This window comes from Rhamphochromis longiceps, linkage group LG7 (genome assembly GCF_057381845.1).
Source record: "Rhamphochromis longiceps isolate RC_006_pf linkage group LG7, R_longiceps_female_GT1.1, whole genome shotgun sequence".
Classification (NCBI taxonomy): domain Eukaryota; kingdom Metazoa; phylum Chordata; class Actinopteri; order Cichliformes; family Cichlidae; genus Rhamphochromis; species Rhamphochromis longiceps.
Window position 1 is genome coordinate 27,951,798 of NC_140563.1, and position 24,739 is coordinate 27,976,536.

The 24,739-nt window shown below is 41.9% G+C and overlaps 1 protein-coding gene across 1 annotated transcript in view; it reads right to left on the reverse strand.

Moving 5' to 3' along the window:
- The window catches only part of aass (aminoadipate-semialdehyde synthase), a 100,053-nt gene that overhangs the window by 42,486 nt on the left and 32,828 nt on the right, over window positions 1-24,739 (reverse strand). The window contains exons 5-8 of the mRNA XM_085413173.1: window positions 8,600-8,667; window positions 8,348-8,494; window positions 8,170-8,248; window positions 4,983-5,110 (exon numbers count right to left, since the gene is read on the reverse strand). Of these exons, the coding sequence (XP_085269299.1) occupies window positions 4,983-5,110; window positions 8,170-8,248; window positions 8,348-8,494; window positions 8,600-8,667 (422 nt within the window). The remainder of the gene's footprint in view (window positions 1-4,982; window positions 5,111-8,169; window positions 8,249-8,347; window positions 8,495-8,599; window positions 8,668-24,739) is intronic.

Genomic DNA, 24,739 nt, shown 5'->3' on the forward strand with positions numbered 1-24,739 from the left:
CGAAAATATAATATAAATTTTCACTGTTATGCCGATGACACCCAGCTCTACCTTTCCTCTAAACCCAATTCATCCCTCCCACCTACCTCCCTCTCAGACTGTCTTATTGAGATTAGATCTTGGTTCTCCTCCAATTTCCTCAAACTTAACAGTAATAAAACTGAAGTTTTACTTGTTGGTACACCATCTATCTTAACCAAATCCCACAGCTTTTCCATTAACGTTGAAAATTCTCCCACCCTTCCCTCCCCTCAGGTTAAGAGTTTGGGTATCATACTTGATAATACTCTTTCATTCCAGTCTCACATTAATTACATAACACGGTCTGCTTACTTCCATTTACGTAATATTCACCGACTCCGTCCCTTCCTCACTCCCCATGCTGCTGCCATCCTTGTCCATAGTCTTATTACGTCCCGTATTGATTACTGTAATTCCCTCCTATTTGGTCTCCCTAAAAAGTCCCTTCATAAACTTCAACTTCTTCAAAATTCTGCAGCTCGGGTCATAACTTACACTCCGTTAAGTGCTCATATTACCCCAGTTCTTCAGCAGCTTCACTGGTTGCCCATAGAAGCCAGGATAAATTTTAAAATCTTACTTCTTACATACAAGTGTATCCATAAATCTGCTCCTTCATATTTGTGTGACCTACTCCATATCACCACTGTTTCCCGCCCTCTCAGATCATCATCTGCTATTCATCTTACTGTTCCGTCCTCACACCTTATTACTATGGGGAACAGAGCTTTCAGTCGCTCTGCTCCTCGGCTCTGGAACGCTCTTCCTCCTGCACTAAGAAATATTGACTCCCTCTCCATATTCAAGACACAGCTCAAAACACATCTGTTTAAACTGGCTTATTCGCTTTAATGCTGATTTTATTTGTTGTCACGCTCTGTTTTGTAATTTTAACTTATTTTATGTATTTTATGACTATTGTTCCTTTTATTAATTGTGTTTTTTTTTGTAAGGTGACCTTGGGTTTCTGAAAGGCGCCCTCAAATAAAATGTATTATTATTATTATTATTATTAATGTCAATGTGTGTGCTGGTCAGGCTGACATTTATGATAACCGTATAATATTTTAGTGTTGTTGAAACGTGTTACAATGGAAAAATTAACTCTTGACCTCTTAACTCTGAACTCCTACAGGGGCTATGACACCAATAGAGTAAATTCACAGACTCCGCCCCCAGCACCATAGGCTTCAATCGAAGCTGAAGTGAAGCCGTTTCAAAACATTTTGCTCTACATATTTGAGTTGTTTGCTATGCTAGGCAAGTCATTTTTTCAAAGATTGTTTCAATTATTATTATTATCTTTTACTTCTGTGGCTCTTTGGAGTTGAGACAAAGCTGTGTGAAAGGCATTAGCCATGTTGCTCGGCGATAGCATAATATTCTGTTTTAGCTAGCTGAAAGGTATTGTTTGCAGGCAAATACCACAGCCTTGAAAAAAAAGCTTGCATGTGAATTTTCAGTCAAATTTTTGGTCAAATACACCTAAAACAATGTCTAGAATGTGAAATGTTGGTATAATGGTGCTACTTGAAGCCTGAAAATGATCTCCCATAAAAAAAAAAAACCGCGCAAACAGCAGTAGCAGATGTCCTGACTGGGTTCTACGTTAGCATTTAGATTCCTCCAGAGTTTTGTGCACACGGTTTAGGTAAAAATGAAAAAGGTTGAGGCTTTACATTTAGTTCAGTATTACCTGTTGCCTGTGTCCTTGTCTTTTGGGAAAATACTTTACACAAGTAATGGCTCAAAGAGAATTCTTTTTTTTTTACTGTGCTGCAATTGATTTGTGCCACTAATTTTTATTCAATCTCCGCACAGGATATGCTTGTGAAGATGGAATATGGGGAAGAGCAGAAGTTCATTGAAGTTCCACAAAGTGATGAATGAAGGGCATGCATATTGTATTAAAGAAATAAGTGAGAGAATGCTGTTATTTGCATTTACCAGCTCACCTATGTCAGACCTTTTGATAAACAACATTCTAATGAAAGTGAGAACATGTATACTGTTACATCTTTCAGAAAATGTTTTGTGGTGCACAGTTCAGAATAAATGTTTTTCAAAAACCATTGCGTCTTTTTAGTAAATGTTTATTTCCAAAAGAAATTTCTAGAAGTTCAGAACAGTAAAATTCCCGCTTTTTAGAATTAATTAGAAGAAAACTCTTACGTAGTTAAACTAAAATACTCTTTGAGAGTTACTATATAAACTCTTAACACCTAGTTAGCATTAGTAAGTGTTAAATTATCAACTCCAGACAGATTTGGTGTTTAACACTAAATCAGAGTTAACGTACCAACTCTCCAAAAAGAGTTAAATTAACACTCTCTGGTGTGGACCCATATAGACACTTTAATAGTGTTGAAATCAAATCTGACAGTGTTAATTTGGACATGCCAGAGACAAACTTAACACTACAGCTGCAACTATCTTACTTAGGTTTTAATGTTGATTAATATCTAAGCATTGACTTTTTGAAAACCCAACCTTAAATATGTTGGCAATACATCGCTAAGTAGCTTATTATTTTAATGTATCTGACTGATTTCACTGGGTGACATTAATTCACGGGGCACATTCCTCATAAAGCAGATAAGACAGTTACAGACAGTTCCATCACACTGGAAAAAAGTCTTAAGCGAATGTGAGTCCAAATGGTGTGTGTCTCTATGTTAGCCAGGATGTACCCTGCCACTCGCCATGTGGCAGAGCAATAGTTCTCAAGGCCTTCTGAAGGCCAAAGTTTTTCTTTGGTTACTTTTTCACTCATTTTTTAGTCCAGTCCATGATGATTTTCAGAGGGATGGGTTTCTTGTTTGTTAAACCACTTAAAACCGACACATGATTTAAAGGCAAAAACACCTAACTCAAGAGATGAATGAATTATGGGTCTATGCATAATACAGAACCTAGCAAAGAACCAATTTTAAAATATAATATAAAAAGCTAATAACTAATAACTAGTTATTGGCTAATAGCTATTAGCCAATAACTTGCATATCTTGCCTGGTATGCATTACATTAGAAAAAGTCTTTTTGAGGAAACTGGACAAGTGGAGGACAAAAGAAGTGGCAAGCCTAAAAATAAAAAAAAACAAATCTACAACAGATGAACACTATGTTTTCCATTTTTCTCCTCAACACTAGGGCTGTTCGATATAACTATATATATATCAGATGATGATATAAAAACGTCTATCGTTTCATTTTACGCTATCGTTTGTTTCGTGGTGTCGCAAAATAAACTGTTTACAGCAATATTTTTTAATCGTTTTGATGGTCACTGTAGTGGCTATATTAATTTCTTAAAGTTCTCTCTTTCTCTTATATTTTATATAACCACACTACAGACGGACAAGCGCCTGTTTTTATGCGTTGTCGTTAGCAACAACGACGGTAACACCATCGCGTGTCCGCTTGTTTATGTTTCACATAAACCTTTCACAATAAAGCTCAAGATCCTGTTGAGACTTTTCAAAATAAACTGAATCACGTGAAAGAGCAGATTATTTACAGATGAGAATTAAAAAAGAGCCGCCAGGTGCTAAAAAATAAACCTTAGACTCAAACGTTAGAACAGGCTTTTCCCCGCAGCACGCCGTGTAATAAATACTCACAAAAAAAACGGCGCCCTTTACAACTTATGTCTAAAAATGTATTGTTTCATGCATCTGTTAAAACACTCGACTCCAGCTACATGATGCGCAGCTGGAAACACTTTACGCAAGACGAGATTCACAGAATTTACAGAAAATGTTACATTTTTGTGATTTATATCGTTATCGGGACGATAGATGTCTTATATCGGGATATGAGATTTTGGTCATATCGCATAGCCCTACTCAACACCATACCTAACCAACACCTCATCGTCTCCTCTGTTCACTTAACCTACATGTCCCTGAGGACACTCTCTGCCACTTCATCTAACAACTTCTGCATCCAGTAATGCCATTTCTGCATGCATGTACATTTCCAGAATTCCATATTCTTTTCTAACCGACATCCAACCTGTGGGTCAAATGCACTAACAATATTCACACCTTCATTTTCCAGCTTCAAATTCATGATGCTGTCTGACACTATTCTTTCAAGATTACCCCTACTCCTTTCCATTTGCTCTCTACAGCAAAGTAGAACAGTCCAAATCCAGTGCTACTGACCTTGCTACCCTTCCACCTGGCCTCATGCACACACAATAACTCACTCTTCCTTCTCTCCATGTCAGTGAGCTCTCTCTCTTTACCAGTCATAGACCCTCCTTTTAAAGTCCCAACTCTCCCCTCCATAATCACATACCTTACCCCTTTCCTTTCCCTAATCTCTAATAATCTATATAAAAACATAGGGATTACCATGGTAAACACAGATCTAGAACCCTGCAAGTGGGCTTTATATTTCTACTTAAATGACACATCAATACAGCATGTGTTTTGAAATGCCAGCACAACTTGACTTATTCATGTCTTATGTGGGCAGCACGGAGGTCAGCAAGAAGGTCCTGAGTTCAATTACACCATCAGACCGGGGTCGTTCTGTGTGGAGTTTGCATGTTCTCCCCGTGTTTGCATGGGTTCCCTCCGGGTACTCCGGCTTCCTCCCACCGTCCAAAGACATGCAGTTTGTGGGGATAGGTTAATTGATTAATCCAGATTGCCCATAGGTGTGAATGCGGGAGTGAATGTGAGCGCTGTCATGTGGCTGTCTGTCTCTGTGTGTTAGCCCTGCAACAGACTGGCGACCTGTCCAGGGTGTACCCCGCTTCTCGCCCTAGGACAACTGGGATAGGCTCGAGCACCTATCCTGAAAAGGATAAGCGGAAGCGAATGGATGGATGGATGGATGGATGCCTTATGTGTTGCTGACTGAAGTAGAGGACAAGGCCCCTGAATAACAGACGGGGGTTGGAGTAATGTTGTAAGCAGGCCTTAGTGACAGACAAAAATTAAGAAACTCACGCTGGTCCTGAAGTGGGAAGTGTACAGTTCTGGATGGATCTCGTACTCAATGGGGTCATAGATGCCGTCACTCTTTCTTACAAGGTGGTGGTGTCGGCTAAGGACGGTGGCATACACTTTGGTCATATCTGGCAAGAAAACATACAGTTTGCTCTAGTTAAATTACATAATATAACTTAATGATAGTGATAAAAACGAACAAACACAATTGCATAATAAAAGGTTGTAGGAATACAGTTAGCTTTAGCCATAAATTAGTATATATCTAATCTTAATGTCACATTAATGATTCTAGTAATATTTTGACTTAATCTTTAATGATAATACAGTGAACTGACTTTGAATCCTAATAATTAGAGAGGTTTACTGTGGTGCAGGGCTCTAGACTAACTTTTTGCCATGGGCGTACCGGTACGCCTAACTTTAAAAAGTTAGGCGTACCGGCACAAAAGTTAGGCGCACACAAATTTTATAATAATTTATATAATATAATGTGTTTTTCTGGATACACTGTGCTTTTTCAGCATTCAAAGATTGATGACACCGTGTCAGAGCACTGGCTATGAATTTCAGAAGGATCAGGCCTTAACTTAACAGAAAAGTGAGCAATAGTTCTTTTCCTATTGCAGCTAAATCCACTTCTGTCGTGCCTAGGCTGCTCACTAGGGCTGGGTATCATCACTGATTTCTATAATCCATTCGATTCCGGTTTTCAAAGTCCCGATTCGATTCAACTTAGCCTCAGACAGTCAGAAATATTATAATTCTGATCATTTATCAGTACTGACTTCATCAGAATTGTGAAAATCACAGCAGATGCCTTTGTGTGAAAGTAACTGAGAATAAAACACAGAAAAACATGAAGGAGATTTTCCTGGTCTGGCTTTTTATAGCAGATAACCTTAAAAATATTCTACAATGTTCTGCATATAAAGTTTAAATTTCTTCAGTATTGAACAACAGAAAAAACAGGCTTTCTTGTCCGAGGTCATTTAAGTGAAAAAAAGAAAAAGAAAAGAAAAAGACAGCAGCCACAGCGCTGTAAACAACGGTAGACTGGTGGGTAATAAGTGAATGAATAATACAGAAAACAGAGATTGGAGACGGGAAACTGTTCTTGAAGTATAGAGAGAGAGCTAGCTGTGCATGGAGTGTGATTTTAATAGTCGTGGAAGCAAAACAGCAAAATTCATGACGACATTGATCAAATGTGAAGCGCAGTTTGCTGCTTCTTTTGCTGCTGGCTCGGTGAATTTTGGTTGGAGAGACAAAACCTGCAGCTCAGAATCAGCGCAAAAAGACGTAAACACAGCGCGGACCGGACACATCAGAACCGCTAAGCTCCGACAGCGTGTCCGTCTACGGGCCGTCGGGTGAGAAAGCCAAGAAAGACAAAGTTGATTCTGATGCGTCGGTCCGTTCTGTGTTTACGTCTTTGTGTGCAATCCGTGTACCTGCTCTCATTTGCTGTTTGGTTGTTGTTGAAATGGTTTTGTGAGCTTTAATCTGAGAATCTGGCGTTTCTGGCAAAACACAGTTATATTTAAAAGTCGATTCAGGATTTAATGATTTGATATCGCTTTATTCAAGCTACTCACCTCCCACTTCCACCTGCACTTTCAACTGGACCACGGCCAATCAGAGAGGTCCCGCCCCTGACTATCTCTGATTGGTTTAGTCCACGATAGGGGCAAAATGTGTGTCTGTTGTTGACCACAGGGAAGGTTGCAGATTTTTTTTCTTTCTTTTTTTTTTTGCTACCCGCCAGTTGCAACCAAATTATTTTTTTTTAGTCGCACCACTGAAAAATTTGGTCGCATTTGCGACCAAATTGGTCGCACTCTAGAGCCCTGTGGTGGGATGTGGAGTTGTGTGTGGTGTGGAACAACAAAGGTAGATGGAAAGCTGCTCTCATAAAAGCAAAGGAAAACACTGCAAATAAATATCACTTGACTTGCCAACTTGCAACTAACCAGGGAACATCATTCATGTCTCACAGACTACAAGGACTGTACGAATTACTGGCATTAAATGTGTTCGGACCAACTTCTACCACCCTCAGACTGATGGGGTGGTGGAACGGCTGAATGAGACTTTAAGCTCCATGATTCGCAAGGTCATTTACGCGGATGAACACAATTAGGATTGCCAGTTAGACCCTCTTTCGTTTACAGTGAGGGAGGTGCCCCAGAGTTTCATGGGATTTTCTCCCTTTGAGTTACTGCTCAGCAGAACTACACTACTGCCCCTTGTGATGTGATAGCTCTGTTTGAAAAATCTTCACCGAGCATAACACCCCAGTAGATCTCAGACCCAGCAACAACCTCAGACAACAAAATGGAAAATCACTGGAAAAACACAATGTTGTGTATGTTATATGATGAGCAGTTCTCAGACCAATACATAGGAGGGACGAAACAACCACTCCAAAGGTACGTAGCGCCACAAGAGAGATCCAGGTCTTTAGGACAAGATTCAGCTATAATTTCACTTCAATGAGGGGACACACTGTTTTCATGATGCTAATATTCACATTTTGGACAGAGAAGATGGATGGTTTCAGAGAAGAGTAAATGAGTAAATGGATATCCACTGAATAGAGGTAGTGACCTACAACACCAAACAGGTGCCACCTATAATACAGTCCTGAGATCATTTTCCAAGTGATTCACCTCTAATTCACACTTTGTCTCATGGGATCCTAATGACTCACATGATGACAGAACGGGTCAGTGACTCTCAGTATCTCAAAGTTGACAACCCCACAAAAACAGGGATAGAGATGACAGACGTTTTATTATCATCATCTGGTATATTTTGTCATATCCCACAGCCCTAAAATAAATTGACAGATATTTTGTTTTTTTAGGTTCATGACTTTCCAATTTATTCACAGAGGCAAAACTAAAGGAACATAGTAAAAGTTTGGTTAATAGTAAGAACTTTTTGATCAATGTAGAAATTTATAAATGTTCTTATTTTCTAAACACATTTCATTTGTAATATAATCTGTAAGCAATGTTTAATTTAAGTCCTTGTGCTTTTTGTGGTATCCATGTTTTTCCACATTCCAAATAACAAGATCAGACAGACCATTTCCCCAAAGAACTTGTGTGTTTAAAGTGCTACAACCCACCACGGTCACTCCAACAGCTGAAAATTGCATGATGCTCAAAATATTTCATACCTCCTGTTTCAGAGACGTCCTTCAACTCGTGAGGTTCAACATATTCAACAGGAAGCTCGTTGATGATGTCTTGGGCTCCCTGCAAGAAAGAAAAAAGATGCATAAAATGAAACATTCATCACAAAATCCTCCTTAATGTATTTTTTCTGAGTGTTTGGTTGTGTCTAAGGTTTTGTACCTTGGAGACATTTCCTGTTCCAGTGAAGCAAAATGTGAGGGGTCCAATGGATTTGGGCATAAGCCCCATTGAAATTTCATACCCACAATCCCTGACTGCTTGGATGGCCTGGCTTACATTCCTATAGTTATGAGCCATACCAATGTGCTGGATATGAATCATGTGGAGAAAAGGACATCACATGTGAACTCTTTATAAGGACAAAGTTGTTTTTAACATTTTTTTGAAATGATAAAGAATGTCCACTCTTACCATAAACGGAGTGTGGTGGCCGAGAGCCAAGAAGCGCAGCCCCAATCCATGCAAAATGTTAATCATTCCTGAAGAAAAAGAAAGAGAGATTCATTTACTTCAAAAAGAACAATTTACTAAATAATAACACACAAAATAGTAATTTATAATGTGGTCATCATAAACGATTAAAATGACAGAAATATTTATAAGACAGAAAAACTGGTCATTAATTTAAGGTTAGAGGGTGATTTTTAGTATTCTGTGCCATTTAAGCTCCCATGACAGACTAACTATTGTATGCTGTATAAAAATACAGGCCATTCAAAATGGCTCAGTATGTATTTGTAAAAGCTTGCCTTACACCATCAAACTCTCATCTACCATAGAAAACCATCTTATGTTTGCAAAATTATGTTCTTAATTGTCTTCTAGTTACATGACTTACAGCTAGTTGTATATAGTTTTGGAGGGAAATCATCTACAAGAACCAGAATAAACAGCTTTTTCTATCTGATTTCTCAGATCTTTTGTCCCGATTTAGGTTCAGATAACATAATTATAAAGTCCAGCAAGGGCCAGGACAGTCTCCTAAAGATGATTCAGCTGCAGGATTGGGGTGCCATCTGTGCAGATCTTGCTCAGGAATGGCAGCAAGCAGTTGTGAGTGCATCTGCACACTCAGTGAGCTGAAAACTCTTGGAGGATGGCCTGGTGTCAAGAAGGGCAGCAAATAAGCCACTTGTCCCCCCTAAAAATATCAGGGACAGGCCGATATTCTGCAAGAAGTACAGTGAGTGGACTGCTGAGGACTCAGGTAAAGTCATTTTCTCTGATGAAGCCCCCTTCTTATTGTTTGGGGCATCTGCAAAAAGGATTGTCCAGATAAGAAAAGGCGAGCACTACCATCAGTCCTGCCTCAAGCCAACAGTAAAGCATCCTGATACCATTCGTGTGGGGTGCTGCTTTTCAACCAAGGAAGTGGGATCCCTCACAATTTTGCCAAAAAACACAGCCATGAATAAAGAATGGTGCCAAAACATCCTCCGACAGCAACTTCTTCCAACCATCCAAGAACAGTTTTGTGATGAACAATGCCCTTTCCAGCCTCTGATGGAGCACCGAAGTGACTGAAGTGATAATAACTAAGGGGCTCGGGGAACAAAACATTGACATTTTGCATCCATGGCCAGGAAACTCCCCAGACCTTAATCCAATTGAGAACTTGTGGTCAATCCTCAACAAGCAGGTTATGAAAGAATGGGTTGTGTGGGATTATAATATTATTTTATGCCATGTTAGACCCCTAATTAAAGATTGTGAATTATAGGGGGACGAGGCGGACGGGGCAAGGGTAAGTGACGGAAGTGACGGACAAGGTAAGCGACCCATGTTGTAGGTGACGTCAGACGCCGGAGATTTTGGCGGAGAAAAAGCAAATGGTAGCATAGAGTTTAACAAAGGTTTTTCAAGCTTCAGTATTACCAAATATACTAATCAATTGTCATATAACTAACAACATCTGTTTTATCATCTCTAACACCCTGGAGGACAACGGGGAGAGTTTAGACGCTCTCCAAGATTACATCGACCGCTGTTTTCAAGATTTAGTAATGAATAAGGCCCAGAGTGCATCTTCCCCGGCCAAAATTGAGACGCCGTCATCGAAGAGATGTCGCCCGGCAGACTCCCCCGGTACAACATCGCCTGCCGGCAAAGACATCGCAGACATCCTGGAGTCAATCGACAAGCGATTGTCCAGTTTCGATGCGAGGCTGTCCCTGGTGGAGATTTTACACCGGGAATTTAAATCTCTGAGAGAATCCCTGGAATTCAGCCAGCAGCAGGTGGAAACGCTTGCCGCTGAAAATGCCACGCTACGGGAGTCGGTCAAATCTCTCACCGATAACGTGACCCAGCTAAACATTGAAAATAAAAAAATAAAAGAGTCCGTTATCGATCTACAAGCCCGTAGCATGAGAGATAATCTTGTGTTTTCTGGTATTCCAGAAACTGCCGGAGAGGACGCAGAGGCAACGGTGAAAAGCTTCATTAAAATCCACCTGAAGCTGCCGGAGGACACCGTAAAGAACATCAACTTCGATAGAGTACATCGCTTGGGGGGCGTGCGGTCGCGGACCGGGAGACCACGGCCTATTGTGGCCAAATTCGGTCAATTCAAACAGAAGGAACAGGTGAAGAGTCGCGGCAGAGAGCTGAAAGGAACGGACTTCAGCGTGAACGACCAGTTCCCCAAAGAGATCCTGGAACGACGCAAGGTCCTGTTCCCAGTTCGACGTAGCTTCATCCAGAAAGGCTCCCGTGCTGTCATCGCCGTGGACTGGCTCTACGTGGACGGACAGCTCTACCGCGACCCCGGCACCACACCGTGGTTATATTGACTGCACTCCAGATAAGAACCCGCTACACTCTTTTCTTATTCATTCACACTTTCTCTTTTAACATGGGTTTAACCTAGTAATATCAATATGATGTCATAGCAGATATAACACCGTCACCCTCCGTCATTGTTTTAATTGGAATGTTTCCGTTTCGTTTCTTTTTTGTTGTTGTTGCTCACAGTTCATGTGGTTTATTTCTTTCTCTTGTCTTTCACTGCTGTGATCACCTACTTCCCCACTCACCTACAAACAACACCCTCTATTTCTCCATATTTTCACACCACGATCACGCAAACACATCAGCTCAACGGCAGCACATTCACAACAGCCTCACAGCACGCACAGACTTGCAGGACACATAAGCAAGCCACGCTTGTTCATATTAGTGAATATTCACACACATAGTCAGACTTATGGAGCCTCTCACCACACTTCTTTTTCTCTTTCTATTTACAAACAAGGGATGTTTCCACATTCTCTCCACCTGTCTAAACGAAACACCCAGCATACTTCATTAGACATACACACACAATTATGGGCATGCTGAGGTTTGTCACATGGAATGTAAATGGAGCTGGCTCCAGAGGAAAGAGGTTAAAGATATTTAACCAGCTTAAAAAACTACAGGCAGATGTTGTTTTATTACAAGAAACTCACAGACCTGTCACAGGTTTAAACGAACTTAAAACACCTGAGTTTCCTAACGTGTTTGCAGCCTGTTATAATTCTAGACAACGGGGAGTAGCAATTTTAATACATAAAAATGTTAATTTTACAGTACTCGATACAGTTATAGATCCAGAGGGTAGATTTCTAATTATTAAACTATCAATATTGAACAAAAAACTATGTATTGTAAGTATATACGGTCCAAATGTTGATGAACCCTCATTCTTCCACGGATTTTTTAGTGCACTCTCTGAACACCTTGATTGCACACTCATTCTTGGCGGTGACCTCAACCTTGGACTAAATGAAGACATTGATAGGCTCAACACAACAGGAACTCAGCGCAATTGGCAGTCCACAAATATAATCAAACAGAATATGAGCGACTTTGGTCTTTGCGATGCATGGCGCTCTCTTCACCCCACCAGTAAGGAATATACTTTTTTCTCGCATGTTCATCACTCTTACTCTCGTCTGGATTATTTTTTGGTCAGCAGCTCACTGCTGTGTGACATTTCAGACACTGAGATTCATCCTATAGCTGTCAGCGATCATGCTCCTGTATCTTTAACACTAATGCACAAGAATAACACTACGCCAAGAAAAAACTGGAGATTTAATATATCACTACTTAAAGATGAAGACTTTATTAAATATTTTAAAAAGGAATGGACTTCATATTTAGACTTTAATGACACTCCCGGAATATCTGCTTCTGTTCTATGGGAAGCAGGGAAAGCTGTGATGAGAGGTAAAATAATTTCTTTCTCATCACACAAAAAGAAAGAAGAAAACAAAAATATTCAGGAATTAGAAAAAAACATCAAATCACTAGAAGAAGCCTACGCGTGCGACCAAGATCAGGAAACATTGAACAAAATATGCAAAACAAAACTAGAATTAAATGAAATTATTAATAAAAAAAACCACAATTCCTTATACAAAGACTTCGCTTGCAGAATTTTGAACACAGTAACAAATCAGGTCGATTTCTAGCTAACCAGCTAAAAATAAATAAAGAAAAAACAACTATATGTGCTGCTAAAGATTTATCGGGGAACACAATATATGATCCTGGAAGAATAAACAACATTTTTAGGGATTTCTATGAAACTTTATACTCACCACAAATAAACCCATCTAAAAATGAAATTGATCTGTTTCTTGACAACGTAACTCTTCCAAAATTACTAGATAGTCAAGCAATGGAACTGGATTCGCCACTGACGCCAAGTGAACTCCAGGAAGCCCTGATAAGTATGCCCAATAATAAGGCTCCAGGTCCAGACGGCTTCCCTGCAGAATTCTACAAAGAATTCTGGATAATTTTGGCACCAGTATTCCACGGCATGTTGCAGGAAATCGAGGAAAATGGCAGACTACCACCAAATATGAATTCTGCCAACATTAGTCTCCTGCTAAAACCAGGCAAAGACCCTTTATTTCCCTCAAGCTATCGTCCAATTTCTCTTTTAAATGTAGACCTTAAAATAATCTGCAAAGCTCTCTCAAAGAGATTAGAGAAAATGACCCCCCTCTTAATTCATCCTGACCAAACTGGTTTCATAAAAGGTCGGCACTCCTCAACAAACACTCGTAGATTACTTAATTTAATAGACTACTCATACGATAAAAACATCGAAACCATAATATTATCTCTAGATGCAGAAAAAGCATTTGACAGAGTTAACTGGAAATTTTTATTCGCAACTTTACACAAATTTGGTTTTGGAAACTCTTTCATAAACTGGATAAGAATATTATACAATTCCCCAACAGCTCGTATCAGAACAAATGACCAGACATCCTCCAGCTTCTATCTCCTGAGGGGCACCAGACAGGGATGCCCACTCTCCCCTTCACTTTTTGCAATTTTTATCGAACCTCTAGCAGCAGCATTTAGACAGGCTACAACAATTAAGGGCATAAAATGTAAGAACATAGAACATAAAATCAGTCTCTATGCGGATGATGTGTTGCTTTTTCTGCAAAACACACAAACCAACCTCTCTGAGGTAATTACTTTAATAAACTGGTTTTCAAGAGTTTCAGATTATTCAATTAACTGGCCAAAATCTACAGTTCTCCCCATTAACTGCTCCTTCCATAATTCTTCCTCTGCCCCACTGCAATCCGGAAATATTAAATATTTAGGTATTAATGTCTCTCCTAAGCCACATCCCACTTCTAAAGAAAGTAGAAGGCGATCTGACTAGATGGAAATATTTACCCATATCACTCATGGGAAGGGTCGCCACTATAAAAATGATGATCTTGCCAAAAATAAATTACTTATTTTTGATGATCCCTAACAAACCATCACAAGATTGGTTCAGATCTCTGGATTCATGTATTTCCAAATTCCTTTGGAAAGATAAACCCCCGCGTATCAGCTTAAAAACGCTACAAAGAACCAAGGATAGAGGAGGATTAGATCTGCCTAATTTTCACCAATACTTCTTAGCCAACAGGCTTCAGTTCATCTCAGAATGGTTAAAACATACCTTCTTAGTTGAGCCCTGGCTAGATGTTGAACAGGCACTATGCAAGGATCTAGAGATTTCAGACCTACCATTTATTAGCTCAAACATCAAAAGACATGAATGCTTTAAAAGTATCAACATCAGCTTTTCTCTGACAGCATGGTGGGAGTTTCTAAAAATAACGGAGTCTTCATTAATCCCATGCAAACGTACACCTATCTGGAATAACCCTGACATATTACAAAACAATAATATGATTAATTTCCCAGAATGGAGTTGTAAAGGAATTAAATACTTAGAACATATATTAGAGGGAACAGAATTTATTCCATTTGACAGACTAGTTGCACAATATGGGATCAACAAGACAAGATTTTTAGAATATCAACAAATTAAATCCATAGTAAAAAAGAAATTTAACCTCAGTCAAGTTGAATTACAAACACCACTAAGTGCGGCACATTTTCTTACTCTTAAATCCCCCAAATTATTATCTAAAATATACAGAACACTTTCTAAATTAGATGAATCAATATCCCTTCCTATTGCAAAGTGGGAAGCAGATTTATCAGTCAGCTTAGACCAAAACCTCTGGTCTCAGATTTGCTTAAAAACCTTTAAATTAATTAAAAATCCCAGTCTGCAATTAATACAATACAAAATACTACATAGAGTGCACTATACAGGTCATCGGATGTTCAAGATGGGCTTTACATCTTCCAACAACTGCTCACACTGTCAAGGCAATACACCAGACAATTACATCCACGCTCTTTGGTTCTGTCCACCAGTGCAAAAGTTTTGGCGCGAGATATGTGAAGACTTATCAAAGTGTCTGAAATGTAACATTCCAACCTCCCCCTTAGTGTGTTTACTGGGCAGCTTAGATAATGTCACTTCAGAAAAGAATATAGCCCATATGATTTTCACTGCCCTATGCATAGCCAAGAAAACAGTCCTCATGAACTGGAAAAATAAAAATAATCTTAATTCTAACCAATATAGAAATTATCTATTAGATTACATTAGTCTTGATACAGCCTCTGCCACCACATCAGATCAATTGCTCTGGACTCCTTTTATCAGCTCCATCACCTAGTGGGGGTGGGGGGTCATAATTTGGTCCCGCCTTCACTGTTGTGATTGGTGTGGGGGTAGGGACAGGCTTAGGGCGTCGGGGGGTTCCCCGGAGGCATCTTCCTTGGGGGGCTCAACCCGGGGTAGCGGTCATGTCCGGTTGGGGGCTCTGTTGGCTCTCAGGTGACTGTTTCCTCGCGGCTGCGTGCAGCGGGGCTAGGGGATGGTCTGTGCTGACGGACGTGGGTTACTGACCTGGTAGCCTGGCTGGCCCTGGGTGGGTCCGGGATGGGCGTGAGGTTCTGGGGGCGCTCCGTCTCTGGGCTGGGGCCCGGGCCGGGCCTCGGGGGCTTGGATCCTGGTTGGTGTGTTGCCGGGGTTGTGGGCGGGTGGGTGCATGGGGGCCCGGCCCTGGAGCGGGGTGCCGCCGGTGCGTCGAACCACCTGGGGGGCTCTTCAACTGGTGGGGGAGATGGTCACATCTTGCAGGAGCTTTCCTCTCTTCAGGAACTCTCTCTGCAGGAGGGGGAGATACAGGAGAGGTGGAGGAAGATCTCAGCCTGGGCGTTTACTGTCTTATGTAGTCTGGAAGATGAGTGGATGGTGGGGTGGGTGCAGTTTTCTCTGTGGTGGGGTTGGGTGGACTGTCCCGGGCTCTGTGGGGCCGGGAGGCGCTGCTGCACTGGGCCCCGGTCTGGATGGGCCTGGGCCCCCTTTCCCTGGCGGGTCGCGGAGTGTGGGAGTGCCTACTGGGGTCAGCGGGGGAGCTGGCCCCAGGGAGGGGTTACCTGCCCCTCCCTTCCTTCCCTCCCCATCTCCAGCTGCCTCTCTCTTCCCGCTCCACCACAACCACCCACACATGCAGGGCCTTGGAGTAGGGGTATGTCACCAGGGTGCAGAGGAGGCTACCCCCCCCCCCCCCCCCGTCCCCTTCTGGCTGCCTCTGCCTCAATTTTATCCCACAACTTAGACATTCACATTATTCACACTCTCATTACACATACATATAGGATCTTGGGGGTGGGCACAATCACGGAGTCCAAATTACCATCAGGGTGTACACCTCACCCCTGGCGTCGTTGCCCACCTCTCAATTTTAAATACACTTAGACATTGAGGGCTATCAGGAGGGACTATGCGCTTACCTGCTGCTCCTTGGCAGGTAGCTCCATGCCCTCCTGGGTTTTAATTGCACCTTAGAACACACATGCATCAACACTACAATGAGCGGGTGGAGGGAGGTTTGGAGTCTTCTCCCACCCCCATTCTCTGCGGCCTGCTGGAGCGGGAGGGCTAGGTGGAGTTGGCCGTCCGACTGCGGTCTGGAGTGTGGGGCCTCCCTGCTGCTACGGAGTCGGGGTGGTCTGCCTCTCCCCACCGCAGGGAAAAGGGTAACACCACCTGGGTCTGGCTGCAGTTCCCCCCTCCAGGAGCAAGGGTACCTAGACCCGGTTTGTAGAGTACGCTTGGGGAGTGTGATCGTGTGTACAGCGTCTCTTTATGTCTGTCTCCACGTTGGTTGAGTGTGGAGTGAGTGCATATGAGAGCATGAGGGGGGGAATGGATGTTTGTGTCTGTGTGTGCCTGTATGTCTGTGTCTATATGTCAGGTTGGGTATCAGACGCCACCTCTCTGGGGACACCTCAGGCCCTCCAAGGTTTGGAGGCCTATCTCCACCTACCACCACTTCCCCTGCCGGTGGCGGACTCCCTCAGGTGTCGGTGCGTTGGTGGTTCTTTGTGTCTGGGGGTGGGCGTCCAGGTACACACCGGCTCACTCCTTGGCGGCCGCTTATCGGGGCCTGGAGCCTGGGGCTCGCTCGGGCCCCTTCGGGGGTTGGGTGCCCCCGGCCTCTCGGCCTGGGGCTCGGTCACTCAGGCACAGCTGGCGGCCGGCGGAGCTCACGGGCGCGTCACTGCAACTCCCCCTGGCTTCTGCTCCGCGGCTGCTGAGTGAGCCCTCATCTGGGACTCTCCTCAGCTCTTACTGGAACAGTGGCGCGGCTGCCCCTCTGTTGGTCTTCCTTGGTCTCTTGTGTTCTGGGGGCCTCTGGATGTCTGGAGTTTTGATCTCCTCCATACCTGCTTCACACCCTGGAGGACAGGGCTGTGGCCCCCCCACACTCCCTAGCAGATCGTTACATGGAGAAACCTTTGGAATACAAGCGCGCTGATCCACACAGGTATGCACACGGGTGTTCACTGCTCGTAGACCCAAATTACACCTTTCTTGGCTGCTACTTCGAAGCACATCTGTCCTGCGTGCTGCACAACAACATTGAATATTTAGTATTTACTGCTGTTTACACTTAGCTAGATTAATGCGATGGTGTTGTGTTTAGTATGTTGCTTTGTTTTTTGTTTTTTTTGTCTTTTTTTGCTTGTTTTCTATTCTTCTCTCAACAGGTGATCCAGGAGATTTTTTATTTTTTTTCTCCCCCCCTTTCTCACTGTCCCTCTCCCCTTCTGTTTTTCCTTTCCTTCCTCTTTCTTTCTCCCTTTCCTATCTCTCACTCATGTCTGTCCCGTCTGTAACATCTGAAAATAAAATATAATAAATAATAAAAACAAAGATCGACCAAATGGACCAATACGGCAATGCCACGATGATCCATTTGGCAAAGTAAATCCATTGGGTATCCTTGTTGGTCTTCAGACAACAATTCTGATGGCTAAAGAACCAAATGGGACAGGCGAAAAAAAAAAAAAAAAAAAGATTGTGAATTATTATGTAGTTTTAGTTTGCATTATTCTCCTGAATTAGAAGAAGGTGATAACTATTACATTTGTTAAACTGATTTGCATTACATTAGACTGCTGATTTATTGTGAATGAATGATATTGTTTTATGATGCATTATACTGCTGAGTTATAAGAAATACTGTTCGCAGAAAGTCATCGCCTTATTTGTCTGATTAGAAGAGAACAGAACATACTGGAGTTTTCTGCCCCATCTCAGCAGGAGCAGATAAACAGGGAGCCAAGGTCGTAGCTTAGGCGCTGTGTGAGAGAAAGAATGTGAATGTTTAGGCTTTTATGATTAGGTGGGGGCCACTAGAGGCTATAAGAGTTTGACCAATGCTCCACCATTTTGAGATCTGATGCTGTCTGCGTACAGTGTCCATCTCCCACGCGTGTGATCATTAAAATCATCGTTTGACTCAACCCGGCCGGACCAGTGTTGTTATTGTGGTTTTTCCTCTTGTATCCATCCCCAATATTTGAATCCGTAACAGTTTGGGGGCTCCTCCTGTGGTATTGGGGTGGAAGTTGGAGGTTTGGACGGTCCGAGGTTGTCGAACGGACAGACACAAGCCAGTGGTCTGACGTGAGTGGGCATAAGCCGGCTTATACAAAGGTAAGGCATTACCTGTTGAATCTATTTCCAAAGTGTGCCAAATTGGACATGATAAAATTAAAGTCTACTCACTGAAATTACTGGTAGATGTCTGTTTTGATTTTGATGAAAAAAATCTCATGAGTTAATGCAGTTAGAGGCTGCTAAGAAATTGAGTTAGAGGCTCAAGTGTTTAATGCAGTTAGAGGCTGCTAAGTGTTTAATGCAGTTAGAGGCTGCTAAGAAATTAATACAGTTAGAGGCTGCTAAGAAGTTAATTTCTTAGCAGCCTCTAACTGCATTGAGTTAGAGGCTCAAGTAGTTTGGTAGGGAATTGGTCATTTTGTGAGGTAGAGGCTCAATTGGTTATATGGTGGACCTGAGTTGGTCATGTTGTGAGTTAGAGGCTCCATTGATCACTAGGTTGCACCTGCCTCAGTCACACTCTTGTTTCGAGGAGTTGACTGCTGTTTCAAAGTGTTATAAATTATTATAGGACGGCAGTTAGAGGCTGCTAAGAAGCGCATAGCCCGGAGGTTACGCTCCCTCCTGGCTGTGGACGCGCGACTTTGACCTGTCGGCGAACAGGGTTAGTTCAGTTTGGCTTAACTGTGGGGTACAGGGCATCCTGGAATAAGCTAGGAGTTAGAGGCTCCTTACCGTGTTAAACGGTATCTGCGCTTTTTTGGACACTGTTAAATTGAGTTAGGGAGTTTAGAAATGAGGCCAGATACAGTTGGAGGCTGATACTGGTTAATTGATCACAAAAAAGTTGGACTTTCTTCGGTTGGACCCGTTAACTTAAATTTGTCAAAATTGTGTAGGCGCTAAAGCTGTCGGGCCTGACAGTGATTGTAAATATAAGACGTCTTTGTAATATAAAATAGAGTTGTGTGTGAGACGAGACTGTGTGTGACGACAGCGCACTGCAGCGCTGCGAGCTATTTTTAGACTGTGAACATGCAAATGAGGTGGCTGCTGTGAAGCGCACAGAGGACTTTTGCTTGCTGTTTAGCGTGTTTTTGAGTTTTATAATTATGATTTGCAAATACTGTTAAAGACCTGTAAATAAGACGCTGATTTTGCTGATTATAATATTACAAATAAGGTTCTGAATGACTAGGGTGAATGTTTGATGTTTGGCTGGGTTTTGATATAGAAAAGACAAATCGTGCATGATTTAGACCGGCACTTCAGTCGGCAGGGTAAGATTGAGTGATAAATACAGCTGTGATTTGTTTCAGTTTTGTGGTGTGAAGCAGGATTTATAAGATTTTTAAATGACTCTTGGTTCAGTTCAATAATATAGGCAGTTACATTTGATTTATGGTTACGATTATTACTGGTTTTATACATTCATATTAATGGAGGATTGTGACTGAGAGTGTGGAGAGAGGACGTGAAGACGGCTTTGCAGCTGCTGGAGTGAGTAGCTGTGTGTGTGACAGGAACTCTGCATGCCCATAGAAGGCAACTGCCTGACTGTGTGAAGTATACACCCAGAGAGAGAGAGAGAGTTAAATCTAGGTAGATGAAGCGAATGGATGTTTTCAGAAAAGAAATACTAAGTGAATGTTTTAGTTTGTTAATACAGTTGGATTTCTCTCAACCTGGAAACCTGAGTACAGCGGCAAAAGGATAAACAGAATTGGGACGACAGACAGGCCAAGCTTTGTCTCAAAATTACAGCTTGACCTCACTTTGTTCCCAACCTGAAAAGAAGCTTAAAGGACATCTTCTCCTCCAGTTATCGGTTACCATCACTGGAAATTTTCAGGCAAGTTTTTGACTGAATTGTTATTGGCGCCATGTGCCCCTGAAATCTCACAAGCAGGCTCTGACTCCTGGCTGAAGACATGGAATGCTGTTATTTAAGGTGGGAAATCAAGATTTGGGAAACAAAATAAAAACACGCAAACAACCAGAGAAATGCCTCGTTTGATAAAAAAGTTAAATTAACCCACCTACAAACGCACACACACGCAATGAAGAAACAGCTTACATTCATGAACACGTGAAGATTTTCTAGCAAGGTTAAAGCAGCGAAACTTAACATACACCGGTTGTTAAATGATAAAGTTTATCCACTACTAACAAATAAACTCTCTGGGTTGCAGGACAACAACTTAACTTCAAAAAAAGACACTGGTCTGACCAACCAGTGATGACACGTCAAATTTAGTGGTTAAAAGAGTCAAATTGTGACATGTTTTCTGCTGATTGATTAATACAAATGATTACTGAATGAAAGAAAATTCCTTTTTGGGCTTTTAAACATGATCTTAAGAATTTTAACATGTACCTGTGTTGTCCTGTCAGCTTGGTGGGTTATGAGTTGATTATATAGTGAGAAAAAACAAAAAAAGGGGGAGAGAAGGCTGACACAGGGCCTGGTCCCGTTGTTTCTCCCCTCTCTGAATAACACAGCCAACACAACATCATTTTCCTGTTCGTCCGTTTTTGTTTTGTTTTTTCTCTTTATGCTTGATTACAGGCTGCTTTGTCGGCCCGGAAAGCCGAGGCTGACCTGGACTCCTGCTCTCCCCTCTACCATCTTTGCTCACTCCTCTACCATCTTTGATGTGACCCTGACCAAATGCTACAGCAGCTGGACCCACAACAACAACCTGAAAATGTCAACACTGCTGCAGGAAAACGATCTCATGCAGCGGAGACGAAGAGCGTTAAATCCAAGGCCCGTTTCACTACACGGGGGAGATTTCCAGACAGCTTCAGCTGACAGAGCTGTGACGAGACACCCATTAAGCCCGGATGAAAAGTGAGGCCGAGCAAAAGAATGCTGACCTTAACAACTCTGCATTAAAACTGTGCAGGACAGTGACGGACCAACACTGATGATCGGGCAGCAAAAAGGGCGTGCCAGAGACAGGAGGAGTAACTGAGGTCAGGAGGCACCTCAGAATGGACAAAAGCACAAGAAGAAAATAAGCTGAAGGCACAGGTGTCGGGGCTCGGCCAGGAGCTGACCTCTGAGAAGAGCCGAACAGCAGAGCTGCAGAAGGCCGTGGAGCAAAGCAAGGAAAACATCAATAAACTTCAATCTGACGTGTACGGAAAAGACTCTGAGGTTTCTGCCCTCAGTATGAGCTCAAGGCATCAGAGCAGAAACTGAGCATGGCTCAGGAGGAGCTGGCTGATAATCGAACCCATCAGTTAGGCTTGGAGTCCCAGATACAGGACTTGAAATCAGGCCGGAGCTCGCTGGAGCAGGAGGTCGCCAAACCTGACGAAAAAGCTCCAACAGCAGGAGCAAGCCCTGAAGGAGCTACAGAAGCAAAAGGGTCAAGTTAAGGAGGAGCGGAACAAGGAGAAGATGCAGGACACTGGAGAAAAGGACTGCCTCAATTGGGGCCAGAACCAGTATGGAAAGAACTTTGAGCAGCAGCACCAATGGACGCAAATGGACTGAAATGGAGGAGGGCAGGACCCCAGGGCACGCTTCAGACCGTGGTTTACCCAGAACAGGAAAGTGATGAACACAAACACACACAAACACACACATCTACATGCACTGACTCAGAATGAAGAGAAACACAGATATGAACACATATGCACTTGTTGATTGAGTGAGAACTGACACACACACACGCACACAAATCGAAATGCTGATTCAATTCACTGAGAAGTGATCCACACACACACACACACACATGCACACGCTGATGCAATGAAGAATGCTTTACTAACAAATGCTGCACACAAACATCCAAATACAGAAGATGTTACAACAACAAGAAGCCATTGATTGTTTATTGGTTAAATGCAGTTCATGTCACCCAGAGGGCACCTGTGTAGATTTGGGGGACAAGGTCTAAGGCAGTTTGGTTATGAAAACAATGTTTGTGTGTGATGTCTGTTTATGGCTTAAGGCCTCCACTGAATTGTTTACTTTGCTTCACATAGCCTGATAAGGAGCAGTGGTACAAAGTGAAAATGATGAATTAACGGTGTGAGCCTTATTTCGGAGCGCCACATTTTTGTGTTTGAGATTTAATTGAAGGAGGAACACACTGAAAAAGAAAAAAAAGAAAAAAAAGGGGCCAGCCCTTGGATTTACGTAAGCATCTTGCGTGTATTTAACACAATTGTCTCAGGCTTTAAAGATCTGTACGAAATCCAACAACTCAATTTGTTCTCATTGAGATGACACGATACAATCCAATAAGAGTGGTTAGTTGCTGAACTCACGGAATTCACAACACCGCATAAGATTTCAAACTACAGGAAAATCACTGGAGTTATAAGAGGCAGACAACGACACACACACCCCATGCATGCTATTGCTATTTATTGTGGATTAACCTGTCAAGGGCAAGAACAAAAGAATTCTGCCTCAAATACAGGAAATCATAGCTTTCCTGTATTTCCTACATTGTTGGCATGCTGGTTAGTGCTGTTGCTTGACAGTAAGAAGCTCCTGGGTGCAAGTCCACAGTCTGGCTAGTTTGCAGTGGTTTCTCTTTGGGTATTCTGGTTTCCTGCCACAGTAAAAAGTCATGCAGTTATTAGAGCTAGGCTAATTGATGATTCTAAATTATCCATGAATGTAAGTGCAAACGGCTGTTTGTTTCTATCTGATAAACTGGTCAGCTGTCCGGGGTGTACCCTGCCTGGTAACCTGTCACTTCAGGGTTATTTCTCAGCCCTGTTGCAACCAGGATAAAGATAGGAGGATGGTAGTTGTTGTAGACCCATTCAATTTTCACGGTAACCAGGATCTAGACTTTGTTGAACCGCATGCAATATGAAGACAACATGTAGTATTTAAGTGACCAAGTAGTATTTGGATAAAAGTTACTGAATAGTGTTGAAATAAACTGACAGAATTGAAGGATTAAAATATTCCAGGAGCTCAATTTACTCCATCTGACCATGTTTCAATTGCGTTTTATGAACACAAAATGCACAGGTTTACTGAATATGAAAAGGTTGTGTTGATTTAACTCAGTTGTTTAAGTTTCTGCCAAAGCAAAACATTTGTGTGCAACCAGTGTCCACTATTGAATTAAGTAAATCCAACATGTTTTTTGTCAGTGCAAAAAGGAGTTACGATACCTGTATTCCTACACAATATTGTCCCGGGAGGGAGAAAAACTTTCTGGTGAAGTTTTGGTTGATTTTTGGGTTTTGCTTGACACTAGGTTGATTTTATCAGTGAGATTTGGATTGTTTTCTTTCTCTAAGAGAGAGAAAGATGGTTTTATGCTTGGACATGTTTGCAATGGGCCCCAGTATGTGATATTATATGAGTATTTTATTGGTTACGTTTGTTTTTGCTTTTGTTACAGTGCACTGAAATAAGAAAATCTGAGAGGTGTGATCCACCGGTGGTGATATTTTGGTATTTTGTGAGTTCCTGATTTAACAAATCAGCTCTTTAATCCAGGCCTGAGAGATTGAACTTTAAAGCGCTATAAAATATTCTTACTGAAAACAGTCGCAAAGTATTTTTCTCCATGATTATAATGGGCTTGGGAGAAATTCACTTATATGGGACATTGATCACATGAGAAGTCCTGAGCCTAAAAGGATTGCAGCGAGTCAATCCAGTCCAAAAAACAAGGAACTGTTTTCCTTTAAAATGATGACGTCATCGTGCTGGTGATGGATGCTCGAATAGGTTGCGCATGAGACTCCATTATCAGCAATATCTGGTATGAATGTGTGTGGATGTATGCATGTAACTGGACTGTGATGGACTGACGACTAAAAGTTTTAACTGACTTGATACTGAGACAAAAAAGGTACCGACTTTAGGATCAGTGAATGTCCACAAACAATTCACCCAGCCTGTAAAAGAAGGGTGGATGTTTTGTCTTGCTTTGTTTTGTTTTTGCAAGAACAGAAGGATGACAGAGACTAAGGGAGGCTGTAGTTTCACATGAGTGTGAACTGCAGACTTAACCCTTTGGTTGCTAATTTTGAGTTACTGATGTTTGCATTAAGAAAATTGTGTTTTAGTAGCTGTGTTTCGATTAATGTATCACATTATATTGTTGGGAATGTTAAATGCTAAAGTAAAGAAAAGGTTTGATTTCACTCATGACTGAACATGTTATTATTAACCATAGCAGGCTACTGTAAAGAGTCAATTAACTTTTATAGAGGGGAAGAAAAAAAGCCAAAAAACCCTCTATTGAGGTCTATGAATAACAGGGGAATGATAGACTTGT